This window comes from Chrysochloris asiatica, unplaced genomic scaffold, assembly GCF_000296735.1.
Source record: "Chrysochloris asiatica unplaced genomic scaffold, ChrAsi1.0 scaffold00378, whole genome shotgun sequence".
NCBI classification, from domain to species: domain Eukaryota; kingdom Metazoa; phylum Chordata; class Mammalia; order Afrosoricida; family Chrysochloridae; genus Chrysochloris; species Chrysochloris asiatica.
The window spans coordinates 815,786-837,019 of NW_006408896.1; the positions used below are offsets into that span (position 1 = coordinate 815,786).

Consider the following 21,234-nt stretch of genomic DNA (forward strand, 5'->3'; position numbering starts at 1 on the left):
GCGCAGACGCAATCAAGCTGCCAGACATGAGGGGCCACTCCCCTCAGCTCCCCCCGCCCATGCCCAGGTGACTGGACCTTTACAGGGTGGGTCATAGGCTAGAGGGGACACGGATGCCCCAGGCACTTGGTCAGCATCCCCACCGTTATACTGGGAGCACCCAAGCCCCATCAGGCGCCTCCCAGCAGTTTGAAGTGGGCGGGAGGCACGGCTCACTTTTTTTGAAAGAGGAGAAGTAGGAGAGAGGAACCGGAACATGCTGTACAAGTCCTTCCGTGAGCAGACTCTAAATCCTGTCCAGTAGCAGTCCTGGTCCTGAGGACAGTGGAAGTGACCCTGTTCCATTTGTGGTTGAGGACGGTGCCCGTGACCTCTGCATTTCAGGTAGCCTTAGGCAGGTGGGGGCTGGTGTTTGATGGAGAGTCCGAGCAAGGGAAGATAATCCATGTGGGCAGACACCACCCTCTGCTGGACATTCCATCCCATCCAGTGTTTCAGGGTACAAACACTGTGCAGGAGACATCTATAGCCACCTTTCCGTCCACATCTCAAATATACCCACTACCAGTGCCCAGAGAAAGTGTTGAAGGTCCAGGGGGCCAGGGGGCATCTTTGGAGTGTCCTAGAAGCCACGGAAACGTGAGGAACATTTCCTGAGGGGTCATTTCCACGCTGGCTGGTTGGGTTCTTGCCTATGAGGGAGCAGGAAGCAGGAGACCTGAGGTTGAGATCTGTGGTTGGGCCTCAGAGTGCTCGGTCTGCAAAGGCTGGGAGTGAGGGGCCTCTGGAGTGCTGTGGGCATAACACAGCAGAGGGGCCGGGGTTGGGCTTGAACCCACCGGCCGAGCCTCACTCGTCCGCCTTCCAGCTCGGCCTATGACGCGCGGCTGCGCCAGAAGGTAGCTGTGAAGAAGCTGTCGCGCCCCTTCCAGTCGCTGATCCACGCGCGGAGGACGTACCGTGAGCTGCGGCTGCTCAAACACCTGAAGCATGAGAATGTGAGTTAGGGCGGGCCAACGTGGCTGGCCAATGGGGGCCCGGAGCGCGGTGGGGCGGAGTGTCCTGGCATGGACCAATGGGGGTGGGGAGCGTCGGTGGGCGGAGCCGCTGGGCTGGCCAGGTCCGGAAACTGGGGGGCGGGGTGAATCAGTGGGAGGGACTGCTCTGGGACTGGGTTGGAGTTGAACTTCTCTCTCCTCCCACCTTACCCAGGTCATAGGGCTTCTAGATGTCTTCACTCCGGCCAAGTCCATTGAAGACTTCAGCGAAGTGTGAGCGCTGGGTGGATGTGGTGAGGACATGGGGAGCATGTTCTGGAAAGCGGTAAGAAGCGTTCCCCTGACCTCTGAACCTTATCCAGGTATCTGGTGACCACCTTGATGGGCGCAGACCTGAACAACATCGTCAAGTGCCAGGCGCTGAGTGATGAGCATGTCCAGTTCCTGGTTTACCAGCTGCTACGTGGACTGAAGGTTTGCTACTGGGGGACTTTCTTCAGTGGGGATACACCTGCAGGGTGGAGGCTTGAGGGAGAGGGAGGAAGTCGGGGCTCACCATGCTCCTCCCCTCCGCCACAGTACATCCACTCAGCGGGCATCATCCACCGGGTAGGTGTGGGGACGCCCTCAACCCTGGATGGGGACCTTCCAGGATCTGGGCTGATGCACCGGGCTCATGGCCTTACCCCACCACTCCACCCCCTCAGGACTTGAAGCCCAGCAACGTGGCAGTGAACGAGGACTGCGAGCTCAGGGTGAGGGGCCATGGGTCTGGAGGGGCAGGCAGGAGTGGCCAGTGAAAGCTGAGAACTTCTTGTGATCTTCCTAGATCCTGGACTTCGGACTGGCTCGCCAGGCTGATGAGGAGATGACTGGCTATGTGGCCACACGCTGGTACCGGGCACCTGAGATCATGCTCAACTGGATGCATTACAACCAGACAGGTGCACAGCCCACCAAGGGGCACAGGAAAATACGGGCAGAGGCTGGCTAGCATCAGATGAACTTGCAGAGGGACCTTTCCTGGCGTTGCAGCTGGTGCTAACCCCTATCTCTACCAGAGTTCAGAATAGAGGGCAAGAGTCTATCTGCCTTGGGGCCTGGGTGTAACTGGAGGGTTGCTGGTCTGGTTCGGGAGTCCCTGCCACTTTAGGTGGGCAGACTAATGAACCCCCTCCCCCGACAGTGGACATCTGGTCTGTGGGCTGCATTATGGCAGAACTACTGCAGGGAAAGGCGCTCTTCCCAGGGAACGATTGTATCCTTCACCTGGTTGGGGAGTAGAGTTCATGTAGGATTCCCTCCTGGCTGGGGTCTGGGAGGGAGGTGGGCTCTGGCTCTCCCTGGCTAGTCTTGCCCACGTGGGCCTTGCTAGGGAAAGTCCAGGCCTGGCTGATGGTGGTGTTTCCTGAGCCAGAAAGATATTGACCAGCTGAAGCGTATCATGGAGGTTGTGGGCACACCCAGCCCTGAGGTTCTGGCAAAGATATCCTCTGAACACGTGAGCTGGACCCCTCGGGTACATGGTGTGGGAAACAGACTGGGCCACTGAAGGATTGAGTCTAACTCCTTTGGGAGGAGATGCAGGGAGTGGGGAAGACATTCTGCACAAGGGACCAAAATGCCAACTGTCAGAAGTCAATTCGACTCATGGCAACACTTTACAGGGTCTCTGAAACTATGAATCTTATAAGAAACAGTGAGCACAGAATAACAACACAGACTGTTCCCTGGCCATGGGCACTTGGGAAGGGGGTGGCAGAAAGGGAGGTGCCACCAGGTCTGCCGGGAGGAGGTCTCGTGACTGAGTCTGGAGGACTTTGCTCTGTAGCCCCCTGCCCAATTTGAGTCCAAGAGGATCATGGGTGGTCCACCCCCTCAGGCCTGCTCATGTGCCCCCAGGCCCGGACATACATCCAGTCCCTGCCCCCCATGCCCCAGAAAGACCTCCGCAGCATCTTCCAAGGAGCCAATCCTCTAGGTGAGGCTGGAGGTGGAGCCTTGGGCAGGGCTTGGGGTGGGGCTGGGTTTTACACACTGCTTGGAGGCGGAGCTGACAGCCTCCCTAACTCCACCCTCTCAGCTGTGGACCTCCTGGGAAGAATGCTGGTGCTGGACAGCGACCAGCGGGTCAGTGCTGCAGAGGCCCTGGCCCACGCCTACTTCAGCCAGTACCATGACCCAGATGATGAACCCGAGGCTGAGCCCTATGACGAAAGTGTGGAGGCCAAGGAGCGCACAGTGGAGGAGTGGAAGGGTGGGCACAAGAATATGGGGGTGCAGCGGCCAGGCAGTGCCCATTTCCTACAGGGACACCCCAGCTCTTCCCCAGAGTGGCTCCCACCCTAAGAGGGACAGCCTGCAATGAGTGGGAGTGTTGAGCAGAAACATAGGGCTGAGGCTACTCTTGGAGGACAGGGGGCGCAGACCTGCTGAGTGGGTGGACTGGGCCGGGGGTGACACAGGCTCATCCTGTACCCCCTCCCCCAGAGCTCACCTACCAGGAAGTCCTCAGCTTCAAGCCCCCAGAGCCACTACAGGCACCTGACAGCAGTCTGGGAATTAAGCAGTGAGCTGCCAGCCACACTGGAGCCCGCAGAGGGGCCTTGCGCCTGCCCCTCCTCAGCATGCCAGCTTCCTGAGATGGGTGCCTTCTAACACCCTCTAGGGCCCAGCAGACCTGACTCTGGCCTGATGCCCTGGGCCTACACACCATGCCTCGAGGGAGCCTGTACACACATGGGATTGCAGGAAAATGTGCTGTGTCTTGGGCCTCCGCTGATGACCCTTCTCAGCTGTCTGGGTGTCTCTGAGGTCCTCACAGTGGGGGGAGACCTGGATGCCCCCCCGATGTTTCCTGGGGAGTATATCTGTCTACTCCTCTTTGCTATGTCCCAGCAGACTGTCCCTGGGGGTTGGGATGGGGTAGGGCTCCCCAAATTCAAAGAGCAATATATCAATGATCAGAGCTGCTCACCCAGAAACCGAGAATGACAGCTGGGGCACCCGCATGGAGTCAGTGCCGGGTGGGCACACACAAGAGAGTTGAGTTCCTCCAGAGAGATCATTGTGTGGTTTTGCACTGGAGCTAGTGGATGGATCTGCAGGCCCAGAGGCCATCAGCCAGGACCAGGGGGAGGCCAAAGTGAAGGTGGCTGGACCACTGCCCACCTTCCTCCAGACAGTTCCTGATACCACGAGGGGCCTGGTGCCCTGCTGTGCCCCACATGAGGGACTCCCAATGTGCTTTCTCTTGTCTGAAGCAAGAGAGGATACTGTCAGCTGGAATCTGGGCTGGGCAGGGGCATTTGGTGCACACAGGAATGTGGACTTGGATGCTCCAGCCCCTGGGCCTCGATCCCATTCTGTCTCCTCCCCCAGGGTTGGGATTTTAGGGCTTGTGAGTCACCCCCACTTCTTCCAGGATGGAGTTGACTAAGAGCCTCTGGGGACAACATCCTGCTCTTGGAGTCTGAGGGCAGTGTGTCTCCTTCCAGGCAGGGCCTGTGTGTGGCTGGGGAGGCTGGTGGTGACTTACTACCTCACAAGGCCCCAGTCAGGTCTAGATGTGAAGTGCCTGCTCACAGGACACCCAATAAAGGGGTTCCCTCTTGTTCTGTTGTTCCCTGCTCCCTGAGTCCCCACTGCCTGGAGGGGGTGGGGTGGGGATAGCTTACCTTACCAGTAACAACATTACAGCCTTGAGTGTGGATGAGCCGCAGGAACACCCCTTTCAACCCAGGCTGAACCTTGGTGGGGGCCCACAGGGGTTGGGGACACTGCCTTACCCTGGGCCTCGAGTAGTGGAGGACTGTGTGGTCAGTATAACTGTAAAGCCTCAGGCCCTGGAAACCCCAAAGATAAAACTGGGCTACGTTTAGTGAGGACACGGGATGGGCGCAGAGCTGAGACATTGCCTATCCCAGGAGGAAGGGGACCAAGGGAGCTGCCCTGGCCCTCGCGGGCTGTGTTCTCAGGCTGGGCAGGGCCTCGGGCTGGCGGCTGGCTCATAACGTATAAAGTTGTTTGGCGCTGCTGATTCATGGTGTGTGTGGGGGGAGGAGTTGGGGGCACGGGGACTTCCGGGGGGAACCCCACACTCCTTCAGACCCTGGGGTCTCTGGACTAGGGGAGAATGTGGGAAGGGGTCCAGTGCAAGATGAAGCCAGACACATGCCTGATGATGCCCACCCTGAGCAACAACTGGGAGCAAGTACAGGGCAAAACAGGGTGGGGGAGGAAGCTAAAGGTGTCTGAGAAGCCTACCTGACCAGCCAGGTGGCCTGGGGAGAACCCTTGCTAGGGGTGAATCAATAACAGTCCTCAGGGAGACCTGGAGACTGACCACAGGGATGAGTGTTGAGGGATGCAGCGTGGTAAGTCTGGGAGTCAAAACCTTTTTCTTGCAGGGAAGACGGAGCAGTCCAGTGGGGAGTTACAGGACAGGGACGGCATGGCGTCAGGGATGCTGGTCCACAGTGACTACCCAGAGCCAAGGGTAGAGGTTGGCCAGGCTGGACCAGGGGCTTCTGTGTGGGTGTTGTAAGGAGAAGATTGGACCCCACAGGCCCCACACCACGGGGCTGAGTGCAAGTCCGGGACTAGCAGCGGGGCAGCGTCCCCCCGCCCCCCTCACTCCCACCCCGCGGTCTCCAGCCCCTCCCTTTGACGGCCTCGGGTTTCCGGAGGGCCCAGGCCTGGCCGTCACGTGCTTCGCGCCCTGGGGCCGGTTGGTCGGCAGGCGGGGGAGGGGCCGCGCACTACTGCAGCCTGGCCCAGGTCGGGTCGTGGTCGGCGGCTTGGGGCAGCAGGGAGGGCGGCTCCTAGGAAAAAGCGCCAAGGAACCCCACGGATCCGACCCTCAGCGTCTGCGGCGGGGCGGGAGCTGGGCCGCCATGAGTTCGCCGCCGCCCGCCCGCAAGGGCTTTTACCGCCAGGAGGTGACCAAGACAGCGTGGGAAGTGCGCGACGTGTACCAGGATCTGCAACCAGTTGGCTCGGGCGCCTACGGAGCCGTGTGGTGAGCGCGGCTGTCGGGCTGGCCAGCGGGTGGCTGGGAATGGGCGGAGTGGTCCGGCCCCAGTTGAACGGTGCACCCCGCAGCTCGGCTATAGACAGTCGCACCAGCGCCAAGGTGGCCATCAAAAAGCTGTACCGACCCTTCCAGTCCGAGCTGTTTGCCAAACGCGCCTACCGCGAGCTGCGACTCCTCAAACACATGCGTCACGAAAACGTGAGTGTGTGGGGTCGCTGGCCCCGCCCCCGTGCGGTTGGGGTGGGGGCGGGCCGCGCTGAGTCAGTGCCTGAGCAGGGGAGGGGCGTAGGCGGAGGGGTGGAGGGGTGGAGGGGTGGAGGGGTGGAGGGGTGGAGGGGTGGAGGGGTGGAGGAGTGAAGGGATGGGGGGGTGGAGGGGTGAAGGGATGGAGGGGTGACGGGGTAGGGATTTAACTCTGGGCGGCGAGACTGGCTTCCTGGGTCCAGGCCTCCAGAGCAGTCCCTAAGACGATTCAGTCCCTGGCCTTCAGCTACAAAGTTTTGGTCTGGGGCACCCCCAAGCCCTTGCCTCCAACCCAGGTGCTACTTCTGAGGGGTGAGGCTGCTGGTGGAAGGAGGACTCCCCTAGGAGAGAAGCATTTTTCCAGGGGGTGTCCACTCAGCCCTGGCTCATCTACTGAGTCCACCTCTGATGGGATTGGCCCCCTGCCCTGTCACCTCAGGCTTAGGGTCTAGGGAGGGGACCAGACTCAGTTCTGGTACACAGACTGTAGTTCCTGTCTCGGACAACCCTGCCAGGGAAGGGCCTTCCTAGTTGTTTTCAGTCCTGTCCCTGGAACACCCAGGTGGCTGTCTTGTGGCCAAGGCTGGTGGCTGAGAGCCCTTCTTTCTGCCAGGACACTCTCCCTGTGTCGTAGGCTTCGTCCTCTCCTATCAGGTCACTGATGCTCTGGCCCCTCTTGTGTCCCTGTGTCCCCTGGCTCCCAGCCACTGCCCACTCCACCCTTCTAAGACCTCTTCACCCCTGGCCTTTCCCTACTCGAGGCTTCCGTGCCACAGTCCCCTGTCCTGCACCCCCACCACCCCTTTTAATTCCCTGGACTTCAGATCTGCTACTTCCTGCCCCTGACCAGGCTCTAGTGTTTTTCTTGGGTGGCAGCCGCCTTGCTGACAAAGCTTCCTACCGCTGTGTAGGCGGTCACCACTATCCTGTAAGGAAGCTGAGGTTTCAGAGTGTGGTGGGCTTGGCCCAGGCTCAGCCCCTTCCTTAAATTTGGAGTCCCCTCTTGCCACTGTCCACTACAGAGCCACAGCTGACCTCTATCAACTCTATGAACTCCCAGCATCCAGTGCCCTGCCCTCTTCTTGCTAAAACATTGTCCAGCTAGTATCATCCCCAGGCCCTTAGCTCTCAACTCTGCACCTCTTCCTGCTCCCAGGCCCCTCCCTGGTGTCCCCCATATCTGGTGTGGATTCATCTTTGAGCAGACTCTGCCTTCACCCCCACCTTCCCCCAATCCCTGCGACCCTCAGTTGCCTAGCTCACCCTTGCCCTGCACTCTCTCCTCTCCCACCCTCAGCCCAGCTCTGGCCCTGGTGGCTGCAGTGGCCACTCTTGTCCACTTGCCTCACTTTGGTCTGTCTACACAGCAGGCTGAGGGACATTTCACACTGCATCCTTGTATAAAACCCTCCCTGAACGGCTCCTTACCTGGCCTTCAAGGCCCCGGCCACCCACCCTTCCTCCCTGTGCTCCTCAGAAGCAGGAAGCCCTCTTCTGCCCACCTCAGGCGGTGTGTTCCCGGCCTCTGCTGGCTCCCTCTCCACTCCTCTACCTGCCCCTCCATCTCCCAGTTCTGCTCTCCTCCCTGCATAGAAGGTACCTTTCCCTCTTTCTGATAGGCCCCCGGTGGTCCACAGCGATGCCCACTGTGCCTACGTTTCACCTGCTGGGCACTGCTCTCCCCTAGTGAGTCCCCAGGCTGGAACCCCTCTGGTAGGGCGGCTGGGAGCCATCCCAGACTTTTGCGGGCTCCTCCCTCAGAGGATCCCGGCTGTCACCTCCAAAAATAGCTTGTCTGTGGGTCCGTGTGCCAGGGCTGGGCAGAGCAGCCTTGTGGCTGGGGGAGCGGAGGGTGGGGGTGGGGGTGCCCTGGCTCTAGTGGCTCTCGGCCCTCTCCCCAGGTGATTGGGCTGCTTGATGTATTTACTCCTGATGAGACCCTGGATGAGTTCACAGATTTGTGAGTGGCGGGTTTGAGGCTGGGGAGGTGAAGGGGCTCTGGGTTGACCTCTCCCTGCAGCCCGGATGGGGGTGGGGTGCACACTGTCCCCCCTCCCCTGTGTTCTTGGAACCCAGACACTGCCAGAGCTTGACTGACCATTGGGGCTCCTGGCACCCAGGCCCTGCCTGCCCAGAGCCTGAGGTGTGAGCCTGGGCCTGAAGTCTGTTAAAAGGCAGGGCTAGTGCCCAGGAGCCTGGCACCCAAGTATGTGGCTTGTAACTAGAACCGCTGACCTTTGCCGGCAGACGGAGCAGTGGGGTGAGGGAAGGAGCACACAGGGAGGACTAGCTCCACCCCCACCTTACTAAGCCTACCCCTCCCCACCAGACTCACACCATTTCGGACACATGCTAGGGGCCTGGCCCAGGAAAGGCTGGACGGGGCAGCAGGCACTTTGTCACTTGGTCTTGCATAGGTCAAGGACGCACAGTGGCCTTGGTGTCCTCTCGGGGGTTAGCCAGCCTGCCCTCTCACCCAGGCATCTTGCTGCCTACCCCTGTTCCCAGATCCCCACCTCTTCCCTTATACCCACTTCTCAGCTGTAAGCCAGGCCATGTCCTCCCCTTCCCTCCCTCATCGGTGAACCTTCATGGTTCCTAGCCTGGCCCTTGGCTCCCTGACCTTAAAAATGCAATCAAGTTCCTGACAGGCATCTCAGCAGGGCAAGTGGAAGGGAAATGCAGGTGTTGGAGGTAGTGGGCTCAGGAGTCTGGGCCTGGGATTAGGGGCAGGTGGGTATGAACGCACTGCATCTGCTCCCTGCAGCTACCTGGTGATGCCTTTTATGGGCACAGACCTGGGCAAGCTCATGAAACATGAAAAACTGAGTGAGGACCGTGTCCAGTTCCTTGTGTACCAGATGCTGAAGGGGCTCAAGGTGGGTCATGCAGGAGTTTGGAGTAGAAGGGAGGGCAGGGATGGGCCCCTCTGCGGAATTCTCTGCAGCCCTGACCCTTTTCCTGTTCCTACAGTACATACACGCTGCTGGCGTCATCCACAGGGTAAGTCCTGAAGGGGCCCAAGGGAAGGTGCTGCCTGTAGGTGGGCCCGTCCAGTAGGTCCAGGGTGACCACCTCTCCTCTCTCTGCCTGTAGGACCTGAAGCCTGGCAACTTGGCCGTGAACGAGGACTGTGAGCTGAAAGTATGTATGTGTGTGTGTGGTGTGTGTGCATGTGGGGAAGCAGAGGGCTTGGCCACCTTTGAGGGACGGGTGAGGGGCAGTGGACAGGGCTCCTCGTGGTAGGCCCTCCCAGGGTGGGAGTGGAGCACATAACGGACACTTGGGCACTGGGGAGGCGGTGGGGTCAGGCATCTGAGATGGAGGCAGCCCCAGGCCTGCACACCTAAGCTGAGCTGGACCGAGGCCTCCCCAAAGACATCATCAGGTCCTTGGGGTCATCAGCCGGGGGGTGGACTGTGCCCCATTCCCTGGAGTCTCCATAGGCAGCTGAGACAGGACCCCAGGCTGGCCCCGCCCACTTCCCCCGGGAGATCCCCCATTCCCCAGAGTCCTCCTGCAGATCTTGGACTTCGGCCTGGCCAGACACACAGACAGTGAAATGACAGGATACGTGGTGACTCGGTGGTACCGGGCACCGGAGGTCATTCTGAACTGGATGCACTACACACAGACAGGTGAGGGGCTGGGGCCTGGAAAGCCAAAAGCTGGGCTCCCTCTCCACTCTATGCCTGGTCCTAGCAAGTGTCTGACAAAGGGGGGGGCTTCTGTTTCAGTGGACATTTGGTCGGTGGGCTGCATCATGGCGGAGATGATTTCAGGGAAGACTCTGTTTAAAGGTAGTGACCGTATCCTTCAGCTGGGCCGCAGGCTGGGGAGCTGAGCGCAGGTCCCCAGTGTCCAGACAGGGTGTCCCTTAGGCTGCCTGGTCGGGGCGCTAGCTTGCCGTCTGACTGTGCACTATGCTCCTGACCTTGAGGCAGACTTAGACCAGCTGAAGGAGATCATGAAGGTGACAGGGACGCCCTCTGCGGAGTTTATACAGGGGCTGCAGAGCGCAGACGTGAGTTGGACATGGTGGGGGGCGGGGTGGAGGGGGGGAGTCTGAGGGTCTGTCCCTCACTCCGCTTCTTCCACAGGCCAAGAACTACATGAAGGGCCTTCCGGAGCTAGAGAAGAAGGACTTTGCCTCCATCCTTGCCAACACCAGCCCCTTGGGTAGGGTGGGCCTGAGGTGGTGTGGGGCCCAGGTGGGGGTGCGCTGCACAGTCTGAGCCCCTCTCACCCCCAGCAGCCGTGAACCTACTGGAGAAGATGCTGGTGCTGGATGCGGGGCAGCGGGTGACGGCAGCTGAGGCGCTAGCCCACCCCTACTTTGAGAGCCTGCACGAACCTGAAGAGGAGCCCACGGTGCAGAAGTACGATGACTCCTTCGAGGACGTGGACCGCACGCTAGAAGAGTGGAAGCGTGAGTGGACGGAGGGGCGGGAGTGGGGGGAGGGGGGGGGTGATGCTGCCTGGGGAGGTGCCCTCTGACTGGGAGCTGCAGTGGAGCCAGCCAGGGACCAGAGCCAGCCCAGGGACCAGCCCAGCCTGCTCGCTCCCTCAGCACAAACAATGGCTTGGCTGCAGGCCGCGAACAATGAGTTCCGGAAACTTTTGAACGGAAGCTCTGAGAGGTGGTGGTGCTCAGTCCAGCCCGGTGTCCCTCCCCCACATGCAGGCACCGGACCTGCCTCCTCAGAAGCCCCCTCTGCTAATGCATGTCTGCCGGCACCTCTTCAAACCTCCGACCAATACACTGCTTGTATCCCCCCCCCTCGCCAGCAGCAGTCCCAACACCCCCACATGCCACCCCATGCATTATTTACCCCTTCTGGGCTCTTTGTGGGGGTCTTCTATGTACCAAGAGCCCCTCCCTTCAATATGGAGCAGAGACAATCTTGCTCAGCTTTGGGCTGGGCTCAGACAAGCCTCCAGGTGGGCTCCATCTACCCTGCTGTCTGCTCTCTGTGGACAATCAGTCAGCAGGCTTTGGGGTACTGGCTATTTCTAGGTATGGTTCTGGCTCTGGTCCATGCTCACACCCTTAGTCCTTAATGCGGGGTTCATTCAGGGTTTGTGTTTATGGAAGAGGGAGGCTTGGGTAGGCTCCAGTTCCGTTTTGTTTGGTGAAAATGTCCTGTGTTCAAAGGGACACATTGAAACCACGGACCACAGGATCCTCTCTGTGGTCCCCGCCCACACAGAATCTGTGGCTCCGAGCTTTTGCTTTAACAAACCACATTGGACACGTGACCCATTTGTGGCCAAGCCCTGGTTGGGAGCACAAACCCTATTACCTCCCATGTCTCTGAGAAAGGCCAGCTTCGGAGCAATGCTATCTTTGCACATAGTTTCCTTATGAGGACACATTCAGGTTAGGATCAGCTAAACCAGTCAATGTTGCACCCCATGGGCACACTCAGAACATACAGAATGCTTCCTTGGGGTTTGTGTGTGATACCTGTGTCCCCCAAATTATGTTCCCCTGGCCAAGTGAATGTGGGAACACAGGCTGGGGTGGGTAGAAGGAAACAGAACCATCTCTCCTCCACTCCTTCCTCCGTTTGGGATGACCAGACCTGAGCAGAGTTCAGGGAACAGGTCTACCAAGCAAGCAGATGACCGCTGTAGGTCATCTGTGGGAATGAGTCTTGTCTTGCCTACAGCGTTCTACACACACTGGCCCCCAGAATTGGATGAGAAGCTCAGCCCAGAAAAAGCATTTGGCTATATTCCTAGGAGCATCTCAGTTCCTGGGCCTGTAGACAAGGCCTGCCCAACTGCCCTTGTGGCTGTGGGTCTGGGTTGCAGGAGGGGAGACTGTGGTCACCTCTTCTTCTAGTTGGGACCTCTGGGCCTGATGGGTCCTAGGTCACTGATTGACGAGCCTGTGCTCTGTGGCTGAGGACTTCCCTCAGTGGATCTCTTTGGGCGGTGTGTGAGGGGGAGACACAGATGCATCCCCAGGTGACTCTGCTCATTTAAGGTCATCTCTCCCCAGGTGTAACCTATAAAGAGGTGCTCAGCTTCAGGCCTCCCAGGAAGCAGGGGACCAGAGTTTCCAAGGAGACAGCCTTATGAAGTCCTCTGGGCCTGGGGGCAGAGGTGGGCACGCTGTGGGGCCCTGGTTAGGAGCCTGAAAAAAGAACCTTCCACCTGGAGGGGGATCCTGGTGACCAGCTTGGTATAGGCTGGACTTCAGCCTACAGGGGTTCAGTAGACCCCTTTAGTCTATGGATCCCCCTTCTCCTCTAGCCTGTTCTGTTCTCGGGCACCCACCTCAACCTGGCTTCAAGTGGATCGACTGGACTTTCTGGAAAGAGCCCCTCCTGATCTGGGGTCAGCCTCTGACCACGCCCCCACCCAGAGCAAAAACCCCATTCCAGGGTGTGCTGGGACTCCGGTCAGCCCTGTTGGCTCTGTACCTTAAGCCGGAAGCCCAGCTTTTGCCGACACGGAGGGAACAGGCACTGACTCAGGGTTACTATTTCTCCCAGGGGGTGGGTCTTGCCCCCCAGCCTCGAATGTAACGGACCATGTGGCCTGTACCCATGAGACTGGAGGAAATAAACCCTTTTGTAGCTCTTCTACCCAGGTTTTGTCTCTGAAGTGTCTGGCCTAGGAGGGTCCCAGAATATAGCCAGCTATCCACAACTGTCCTGAGCTGTGGGCTGGCCTCCTGAGCATGGGTGGATCTGAGCCTGGAGCCCCGCATTACGACTTGGAGCCTGCTCCTCTTGGTTGTTGTTAAGTGCCACCAAGTCGTTCCAACTCATAGCAACCCTGTACAGGGTTTCCAAGGAGCAGCTGATGAGTTTGACCTGCTGCCCTTGTGATTCAAACCGACCTTGCTGTCCAGTACTTTATCCCACAGTGCCACACCAGGATCCTGGGAACCTCTCATGGCTTAGGGACCCAGCCAGTGTGTAGTCTCTGGAGACTCTGTCCCAGCACTGAGACCACCCCCCACCCCCACACTACAAGGTCAGAGAGTTCCTGGGGAGGTAGGGGATACTCTGAGGTTCCTCTGGGCCAGGTGGGTTTTGTTGTATGAAACCACCTGCCCTTTCTTCCACCTCGCCCCACCGCTCCTGAGCCTCTACTGCCCTCTGCTGGCCACTCGGGATCGGCCAAGTTAAGTGGGACCGGAGCCTACACGTAAGCCCTTACAGTTGCCCTCGCGCCTCCCCACCTGTCCCCAAAAGTAGGTATGTCCACAGAAGGGATTGAGCCCCCGGGAATGGGCGGGGGGAGGCCTTTGATGAAAACAGCGCTCTCCGCGTCCCTTCCTTTTCCTGCCTAGAGCCCAGCTCCTCCTCACCCTCGTCCCGCACTTCGGGGATAGACTCCACCCCTCCCATCGACCATGTGGCCCAGGATGGCCAATCAGAGAGCGCCATTCCCCTCCTGCTGTGATTGGCTCGGGAGCGGACATTTGACTAAAATGGCCCAATTGGAGCCTCGGAGGTGAGCAATGGCCAAACCTCCCCAGCCCCCGTCAGAGCAGCTGCTGGCCCTAAGGGTGAGGTGTGCGGTGCCGTACTCTTCCGTACACTGTGGAGTCGCCTTTGTGCATCCAGAGCTGATCCGAGGAACGGAGCTAGGGAGCACAAGGGCCCCCCAGAAGTCAGCCCATCCAGTGGGGTGTGCAGTACCATTCCACCCCCAGAGACCTACTCCCAAGATGTCGTACCCCAGATAATCCCCGTCTCCCGGTTCCTTGCTCCGAGGGCGCGCCCACCCTGTACCAGGAGCCCGCCTCTACATACTCCTGCCACCTGAGGCCCCCTAGGTTTCATACCAGCCACTCTTGGTCTCCTCCTTCCTCTCTGGTTTGGCTTGGTCGTTAGGCCGGATCCCCCTCATTCATTCATTCCTCCCTTCCCAGCACCCGGCCTTTCAATTTCTCCGCTCTGCCCTTCTGATTCCTTGTTAGTTCCTTGTTAAGGGGTCTTCCTAGGACTTACACCAGCCCTTGTCACCCGCATCTGAAGCCTGAGCCTGGCCGAACCAAGGTGCAATCCCCGCTGCCGCCACGCGCCAGCCCGTCCGCACACATGCACATGTGTTTTCCCTAGCCTGAAGCTGCCGCAACTACTCTCCTAGTTCTGGCCTGAATGGTCGGTCCGCTGGGGTCACACTCACCGCTCACTGGCTGCTGACCCGCCTGACCCTGTGACCTGTAGTCTGGCCTCATCCAGGTTTCGACTGGGGCAGTGGGCGGGGTGCTCGGCCCCCATAGCTCCTCCCATCTCTTGGGGGACCCAGAGGAGGAGGAGGAGAAGTTCGGACGAGGGGTGGAACCCGGAAGTAGGGACCAGTCGGCTGAGCGGTAGGGCGGGACTGGGGGCGGTCCGGGGAGCCCCCGTGGGCGGGATGGACCCCTGTGTTGGGTCCCAGTTGAAGGAAACGGAAATCCGGCCAAGGAGCCACACCCTCTAGCCAAAGACAAGCCTTAGCGCCAGTGTTGGGATCCAGGTGGTGGCGGTGGCGGTGGCGTACACGCCTGGGACCTCGTCCTCCGCCTGGGTTCTGTGTACACACCGTCTGAGTTCTGTCACCTGTGGGTCTCAGGCATTGTGCTCTCTCCCGGGCTGTGGTGTGGGAGCGGGTGGTACAGTCACCTGTGATACAGGGCGATTGAGTTCTGTCACATGCAGACAGGACCATAGCTGGGCCATGGGGACCGCACTCGTCTACCACGAGGATATGGCGGTCGCTCGGCTTCTCTGGGACGAGTAAGTGTGACCTGGCAAGGGCGGGAGCTGGAAGAGGGTTTGGAGACTGAGTCTTCCTCCCCCACATCAGCCCCGAGTGCAAGATCGAGTGCCCCGAGCGGCTGACCTCCACCCTGGAGCGCCTACAGCAGTGCGGTCTGGAGCAGAGGTGCCTGCGTCTGGCGGCACGTGAGGCCTCGGAGGTGGAGCTAGGACTGGTACACAGGTCAGATCCCTGAAGACAAAAGTCACACCCGGGGACTATAGGTGCCCACACCGTAGGCGCTGCAGCCCTCTCCCTCGCCGAACCAAGGCAGTGCCCGCCCCCCTTGTTCCCCTCTAGGAACAGTCAAGGTCTAGAGAGAGAAAGGAGATGCGCATTTCACCAGGGTCCCCGCCCCCATACCTCCGGGCTCCCACCAATGACCCTGCCTTACCTACTGGCTCCTCTGCAGCCCCGAGTACATAGCTGCAGTGCGCGGGACCCAGGCCCTGGACCCACGGGAGCTCCAGACTCTGTCTGAACAGTACGATGCAGTTTACTTCCACCCGGTGGGTGCCCCTCAGTATCCCCCTCGCAGAACACACCCACATGAACCCCGTGCCAACACCCCCTCAATTCCTGCTTGTGCCAATGCCCCACGTGCCTTGCTTCATGCCACTGGCTGGCATGGGCTCATTTGGCGTCCCCACTCCCCAAGAGCACCTTTCACTGTGCCCGCCTGGCTGCGGGGGCTGCACTACAGCTGGTGGACGCTGTGCTGGCGGGGGATGTCCACAATGGACTCGCTCTTGTGAGGTGAGGGCTGCATCCCTCCCTCTACCTGCCCACCCACCTGTGGTGACCAGGATGACCCTGAGTGCCCCCTCATCCTTAGGCCTCCTGGTCACCATAGCCAACGAGCAGCTGCCAATGGGTTCTGTGTGTTCAACAACGTGGCTCTAGCGGCTGAGTATGCCAAGCAAAAACATGGGCTGCACAGGTGTGTACAGGTGTGTGTGTGGGGCACTCCCTCTTCTCTCGCCCAGTCCCACCCACTGGCCTGGATGAGGAGGCTCTCAGTGATCCTACACCTTTCCCTAGGATCCTCATCGTTGACTGGGATGTCCATCACGGTCAGGGCATCCAGTACATCTTTGAGGATGACCCAAGGTGAGCTGGGGAACGTGACCCTGTTCTGGGATCCCTGTCTGACCTGGGAAGTCTGAGGGGAAGGTGCCCGCAGAGTCGAGGGTCTGAGGGAGCCATGGGCTGAGAGGTCTGATCCTGGACCCTGACCTCTGACCTGGTTGGCCATCTGCAGCGTCCTCTACTTCTCCTGGCACCGTTATGAGCACGGGCGCTTCTGGCCCTTCCTCCGAGAGTCAGATGCAGACGCCGTAGGCCGGGGCCAGGGTTGTGGTTTCACTGTCAACCTACCCTGGAACCAGGTGCTGTCCTGTCTACCTATCCCACGTCCCCACCTTGGACCCCTACCCTGAACCCCCATCCCAGATCTGCACCCCAGACCCCCTGGAATTCTCACCTGAGCCCCTATCCTAAGTCCTCACCCAGGTCCCCACTCTCAGCCTCCAGATCCACACCCCGTTTTCTCTCCCACACTGGCTCCCCTATTCCTCAGTCTGGGCCCCCTGAGCACAACCTGCAGCTTCCCACCAGACTCAGCCCAGAGCCAGAGTCCCAGAGTATGGACTCTGTGGTTTGGTGGGCAGTGGCCGATGCTGACTCCCCATGACTGCAGGTGGGGATGGGAAACGCTGACTACGTGGCGGCCTTCCTGAATGTACTGCTCCCCCTGGCCTTCGAGGTGACTGGGTGGGGGCTGGGTTGACAGCGGACTGGGGGTGGTGCTGAGACATGGCACCAGGAGGGGGTACCACTGTGAAGACGGGTCTTCTGCCACAGAAACAGAGACGCATCAGAGTGGATGGTGTGGGTCTCTCTGGAGGGGGCAGCTCCCACCCTGGCTCCAGCCTTTCTTGCGTTCTCTGTCTCTGCCCTCCCTGCAGTTTGACCCTGAGTTGGTGCTGGTCTCTGCTGGCTTCGACTCGGCCATTGGGGACCCTGAGGTGAGAGCATGGGCTGTGGGAGACCTCTGGGGCCCTGGGACCCAGGCGCCTTATGCCCCACTCTGTTCCAGGGACTGATGCGGGCCACACCCGAGTGCTTCGCCCATCTCATGCACCTGCTGCTGGTACTGGCTGGCGGCCGGGTCTGCGCTGTGCTGGAGGTGACTATGGTTAGGCGGGGAGGGGCTTTGGAAGACTGGACGGCCAGGGAGAGTCTGGGGCCATGAAGTGCATGTAAGAGCAGTGTACGACGGGGCATTGGGTGTTCTGGCTGGGACAGAAGCTGGGGGGGGGGCGTCCTTAGAAATGTCCCCTCCCTGGTGAGGCCCTTGCCCAGTCACGCCTCCATTTTTCTCCCAGGGTGGCTACCACCTCGAGTCCTTGGCGGAGTCGGTGTGCATGACTGTGCAGGCACTGCTGGGAGACCCCACCCCACCTCTTTCGGGTACCATGGTGCCCTGTTGGAGGTATGAGGGGTGGGAGCCAGAGGGAGAGGGCCCTGGAGGGAGAAGGGAGGCTGGGGAACCAGAGCCGTCGGGTTCTCCTTACAGTGCCCTGGAGTCCATTCAGCGTGTCCAGGTGGCCCAGGCCCCTCACTGGACAAGCCTGCAGTATCAAGGTCAGTGTGCTCAGGCATGGGCAGAGGGATTGGAGCCCCCCAGACGGGGATGACCAATGGCTGTTATGAATCTCCACAGACACAGCCCCCCTGCGGGGTCCCAGCGCCTGCTCCCCAGAGGGGAGGCCCCCACCCCCAATCCCTGGGAGTCCTGAGTATGTGGCGGCAGCAGCGGTGGCAGCGACTGAAGCCACCATAGAGCTGAGTTCTCTCCTGGAGCGGTTGCGTCTCCATCCCCTGCCCCCGGTCCGCACAGCCATTGCTCTGACCTCCACAGATGCTGCCTTGGACCTGCCTCCTGGTGTCCTCCTTCAGGAGGGGTCAGCCCCAAGGGAGGAGACTGAGACCTGGGCCAGGTGGGCAGGATGGGCCTGGGATGGGGCGGGCCATGTCGGCTGTACCTGTTGGTGACAGGTGTGAGGTGCAAGTTTCCCTCTGGGTTTCACTGCAGACCTCATGAGACCCTGGCCCAGGCTGAGGCCTTCATTGCTCTTGGGAAGGTCCTGGACCTCGTGAACAGGATCCTGGATGGGCAGGTGGGTGTGCTGGGTGGGGTGGCGTGCAGCTCAGGGGCTGGTGGAGACTACCCTGGTGTGCCTCCCTCACCACCTCATCCTCTTTGGTGGGGACAATTTCAAGTATGTTTTAAGGATATTGTTTACAGAGAGAGGTGCTCTGGCTAAGAGGCAGGGACAAGTGGCCAGTTTGTTGACCTGGTTGGCTGACTCCTGAGCACCCTCTGCCACCATGCGTTCCCCAGGTCAGCAGTGGTATTGCGGCCACACCTGCCTCTGCTATTGCTGCCACCCTGGAGGTGACCCTCCGGCATGGCCTGTCCCTCGGAGCCCAGAGGTGAGTCCCTAGCCCACACAGGTTTCTGAGAGCATGCTGTGGGCAGAGCCTTGAGGGCAGTGTGGACCACTGTGGCATGGGCTCCAGGGGGCTGAGTGCAGCCTGTCCCTAGCTGGTTCTTCCTCCAGGCTGCTGTGTGTGGCCATAGGACAGCTGGGTAGGCCTCCAGACCTCGCCGATGACGGGTACGACTCCCAGGCGCTCACAGGTCCCGTTACTCATGTGGGTGGGCACATGGTCCCCAAGAGGAGCCGGTGGGTGAGCACTGTGAGGTATAGATGGGGGTGGCTCATGTAGCTGGAGTTTGGCAGAGGGTCCAGAAACAATACTCCACACACCCCTGCCCCCTGCTGGGCTCTATGTGCTCTCTTCCTCTGGAAGGAGGACTCTGTGGCTGAACATCGGAGGCCCCGAGGCAGCCGCTCTGTCCAGGTTCCACATCTTGGTGCCGCTGCCGGGGGTGAGTGGTAGTGTCCCTGAGTTGGGGCAGCTGTGGGGGACCTTACCTGTGTGTGCTTGGGCACCCTGTGATTGGGCTGTGGGACTACTAGTACCACACTACTATCCCTCTCACAGGCAACTGGGGGTCTTCTGAGCTGTGTCTTGGGCCTGGTGTTGCCCCTGGCCTATAGCTTCCAGCCTGACCTGGTTCTGGTGGCCCTGGGGCCATCCCAAAGCCTGCCTGACCCGCACATTGCACTCCTGGCCTCCCTGCTTCGGGTTCCAGCAGGGGGCCGAGTCTTGGTCCTGGTGCAGGTAAGTCTGCTGGGCAGGACACACGGGGTGAGGGTCCACAGGGAACAGTGACTCACAGCTTCCGTTATTGCCTGCCCAGGAATCTAAACCCCAGCTTGTAGGGGCCCTGGCTGGGGCACTGTATGGGAAAGCCCCACCCAGCCCGGGTCCCTGCTCCACACCTGCACCCCAGGACACGTGGGCTCTGAGGCACCTGAGAGCGCAGCTGGAGCCCCAGTGGGGGATGCTGCGGGTGGCCGGTGAGGAGCTGGCCTTGCCCTGAGGTTTGGTGGGGAGGGGAGCTCCTAGGGGTCTCTAGGGCCTAGGTACTGTCTGAGCCAGACTGGACCGTGAACGTCTCTTCCCCAATGGCTTCTTTAGTGACCTCCTTGGAAGCGTGAAATTGGTGTACAAGGTCGCTGTGGGTCGGAACCGACTCGATGACACTTAACAACAACAACAACGCTACAAACCAGCTCCTCTTAAGAGTCGGGCTTCCCGGCTTCCTGCGGTCACCTCGGCTCCAATGGCCCTTCCTCCTGCCCTGTCGTGACACCCCCCAATCAATATACATGAGTTAAACGAAAAATCTGACTCCGTCTCCTTTACTGGTTTCAATTTCCCCGCCCTCAAGGCCGTCTCAATCCGGAAGTGCGCGACGGCAGGGGCGGGACCCTCTGGTAACGGTTTCCTGCGCCGCAGCTCTAGCAGGCTCGCCGGTCGCGTGGCAATGACGTGGGCTGCGGCGGGGGCGGGAACGCTGGTCTTCCCGCGCGAGAGACCTGAGGGGGTGTACCCCGGCCCGCTACCTCAGTTCCCAGACTCCTTCCGCCGGGCTGCGGGGCCCCTGTAGCATCCACTTGGGGGATCCTGGTTTTGGTGCGAGGGTCCCAGAGAACGGGGCTGAAGCCGGGTACGTACGCTTTGTACCACCCGCGTTCATGTGTTCTTCGTCTCAGGGAAGGCTGTGTGACCTCCTGAAGGTTATGAGTTACGGAGCGGGCTCCGAGCGCTCGGGGTGGAGGTGGCCGGGCACCAGTCGCAGACCCCCTTCCGCTCCGCGGGGCTTCGCCCTGCTTGACCCTCTCCCGCTTGTCTTTCAGGGGCTGAGATGTGCTGACACACCCGGAGGGCCCGCAGCTGAGAAGGGGCGGCATGGCCGGCATCTGCCAGCTCTTCGATGAGCTGTGCGAGGCCCATCTGCCGGCCCCCAAGGCCCACCTGCGCCAGCGTGGCCTGGACCGCAGGCGGGCAAAGCGGAGCCTCAAGAAGGTGGCCTACAATGTGCTTTTCACCAATCTCTTCCAAGACGAGACCCAGAAGCTGCTGCAGGCCGAGCTCCCTCAGCTCCCGGTGAAGAACAAGGTCCTCCTGCTCTCCTTCAACCTGAGAGTGGGTGGCTTGGGTGCGGAGGCCGGCCGTCTGGAGGACCTGGTGGAGCAGCTCCTCGCAGCGCCTTGCTGTCCACTCGTGGAAGTGTCCTCTGTCTTGGAGCTCCTGGTTCAGCTGGCGGGCAGCGGGCCCCCTCAAGTGCTGCTGGGAAAACGAGACCCCTTCCTGAACAACAGGCACGTCGGGCGGAGCGTCCCGTACAGCGGCTACAGCTGCCGGGACCTGAGCGTGCTGGAGATGGACGTCCGGTCCCTGATAGCCAGGGAGGAATGTCTGTGTCACGACATGCTCCGGAGAACACTTGGGCTGATGGAGGCCGCACCGGGCACTGGCCTGCCCACCTTTGGGCGCTTCTTCGGGGACTCTTGCGACAAGTTTGAGAGGGACACCCGGACCTCCCTCTTCGGTGCCCTGGTGCACAGCCGCACGGTGGACATGGACGTCCGCCTGGACCTGCCCCCTGTGCCGGACAGCGCAGACCTGTCTGGACTTGTCATTAAAGTACGCCATCTGTTCTCCCGCCGTCAGCGTGTGGGTGACTCAGAAAGGGTCTCCTTGTGGTAAAGG

The 21,234-nt window shown here is 60.3% G+C and overlaps 4 protein-coding genes across 5 annotated transcripts in view; all 4 read left to right on the plus strand.

Moving 5' to 3' along the window:
- Positions 1-256: 256 nt before the first annotated feature.
- MAPK11 (mitogen-activated protein kinase 11) lies at positions 257-3,638 on the plus strand. Its single transcript, XM_006876412.1, has 12 exons — positions 257-300; positions 848-998; positions 1,213-1,271; positions 1,361-1,472; positions 1,578-1,607; positions 1,706-1,753; positions 1,828-1,942; positions 2,185-2,256; positions 2,420-2,499; positions 2,901-2,979; positions 3,082-3,255; positions 3,489-3,638. Exons 1-12 carry the CDS (start codon positions 257-259, stop codon positions 3,569-3,571), a joined length of 1,047 nt encoding a protein of 348 aa, XP_006876474.1. The 3' UTR covers positions 3,572-3,638.
- A 2,216-nt stretch (positions 3,639-5,854) lies between these two features.
- MAPK12 (mitogen-activated protein kinase 12) lies at positions 5,855-12,395 on the plus strand. Of its 2 annotated transcripts, XM_006876393.1 has the most exons (12): positions 5,855-6,018; positions 6,102-6,231; positions 8,178-8,236; positions 9,044-9,155; positions 9,250-9,279; positions 9,373-9,420; positions 9,800-9,914; positions 10,014-10,085; positions 10,221-10,300; positions 10,377-10,455; positions 10,532-10,705; positions 12,284-12,395. In XM_006876393.1, exons 1-12 carry the CDS (start codon positions 5,894-5,896, stop codon positions 12,361-12,363), a joined length of 1,104 nt encoding a protein of 367 aa, XP_006876455.1. In that variant the 5' UTR covers positions 5,855-5,893; the 3' UTR covers positions 12,364-12,395. The 2 variants fall into 2 exon arrangements, with proteins under 2 accessions (XP_006876455.1, XP_006876456.1); XM_006876394.1 differs by lacking the exon at positions 9,250-9,279 and having other exon boundaries at positions 5,867-6,018; positions 12,284-12,375.
- Positions 12,396-14,961: 2,566 nt separating this feature from the next.
- Positions 14,962-19,558, plus strand: HDAC10 (histone deacetylase 10). Its single transcript, XM_006876413.1, has 19 exons — positions 14,962-15,020; positions 15,091-15,225; positions 15,455-15,551; positions 15,701-15,798; positions 15,878-15,982; positions 16,084-16,152; positions 16,304-16,430; positions 16,742-16,807; positions 17,010-17,069; positions 17,141-17,230; positions 17,430-17,536; positions 17,621-17,688; positions 17,768-18,044; positions 18,140-18,224; positions 18,449-18,540; positions 18,669-18,725; positions 18,922-19,000; positions 19,117-19,296; positions 19,376-19,558. The coding sequence occupies exons 1-19, from the start codon at positions 14,962-14,964 to the stop codon at positions 19,556-19,558; spliced, it is 2,034 nt and encodes a 677-aa protein (XP_006876475.1).
- Positions 19,559-20,430: 872 nt separating this feature from the next.
- Positions 20,431-21,234, plus strand: part of TUBGCP6 (tubulin, gamma complex associated protein 6) — a 38,090-nt gene continuing 37,286 nt past the window's right edge. Inside the window, exon 1 of the mRNA XM_006876414.1 lies at positions 20,431-21,168. Within this exon, the coding sequence (XP_006876476.1) occupies positions 20,431-21,168 (738 nt within the window). The remainder of the gene's footprint in view (positions 21,169-21,234) is intronic.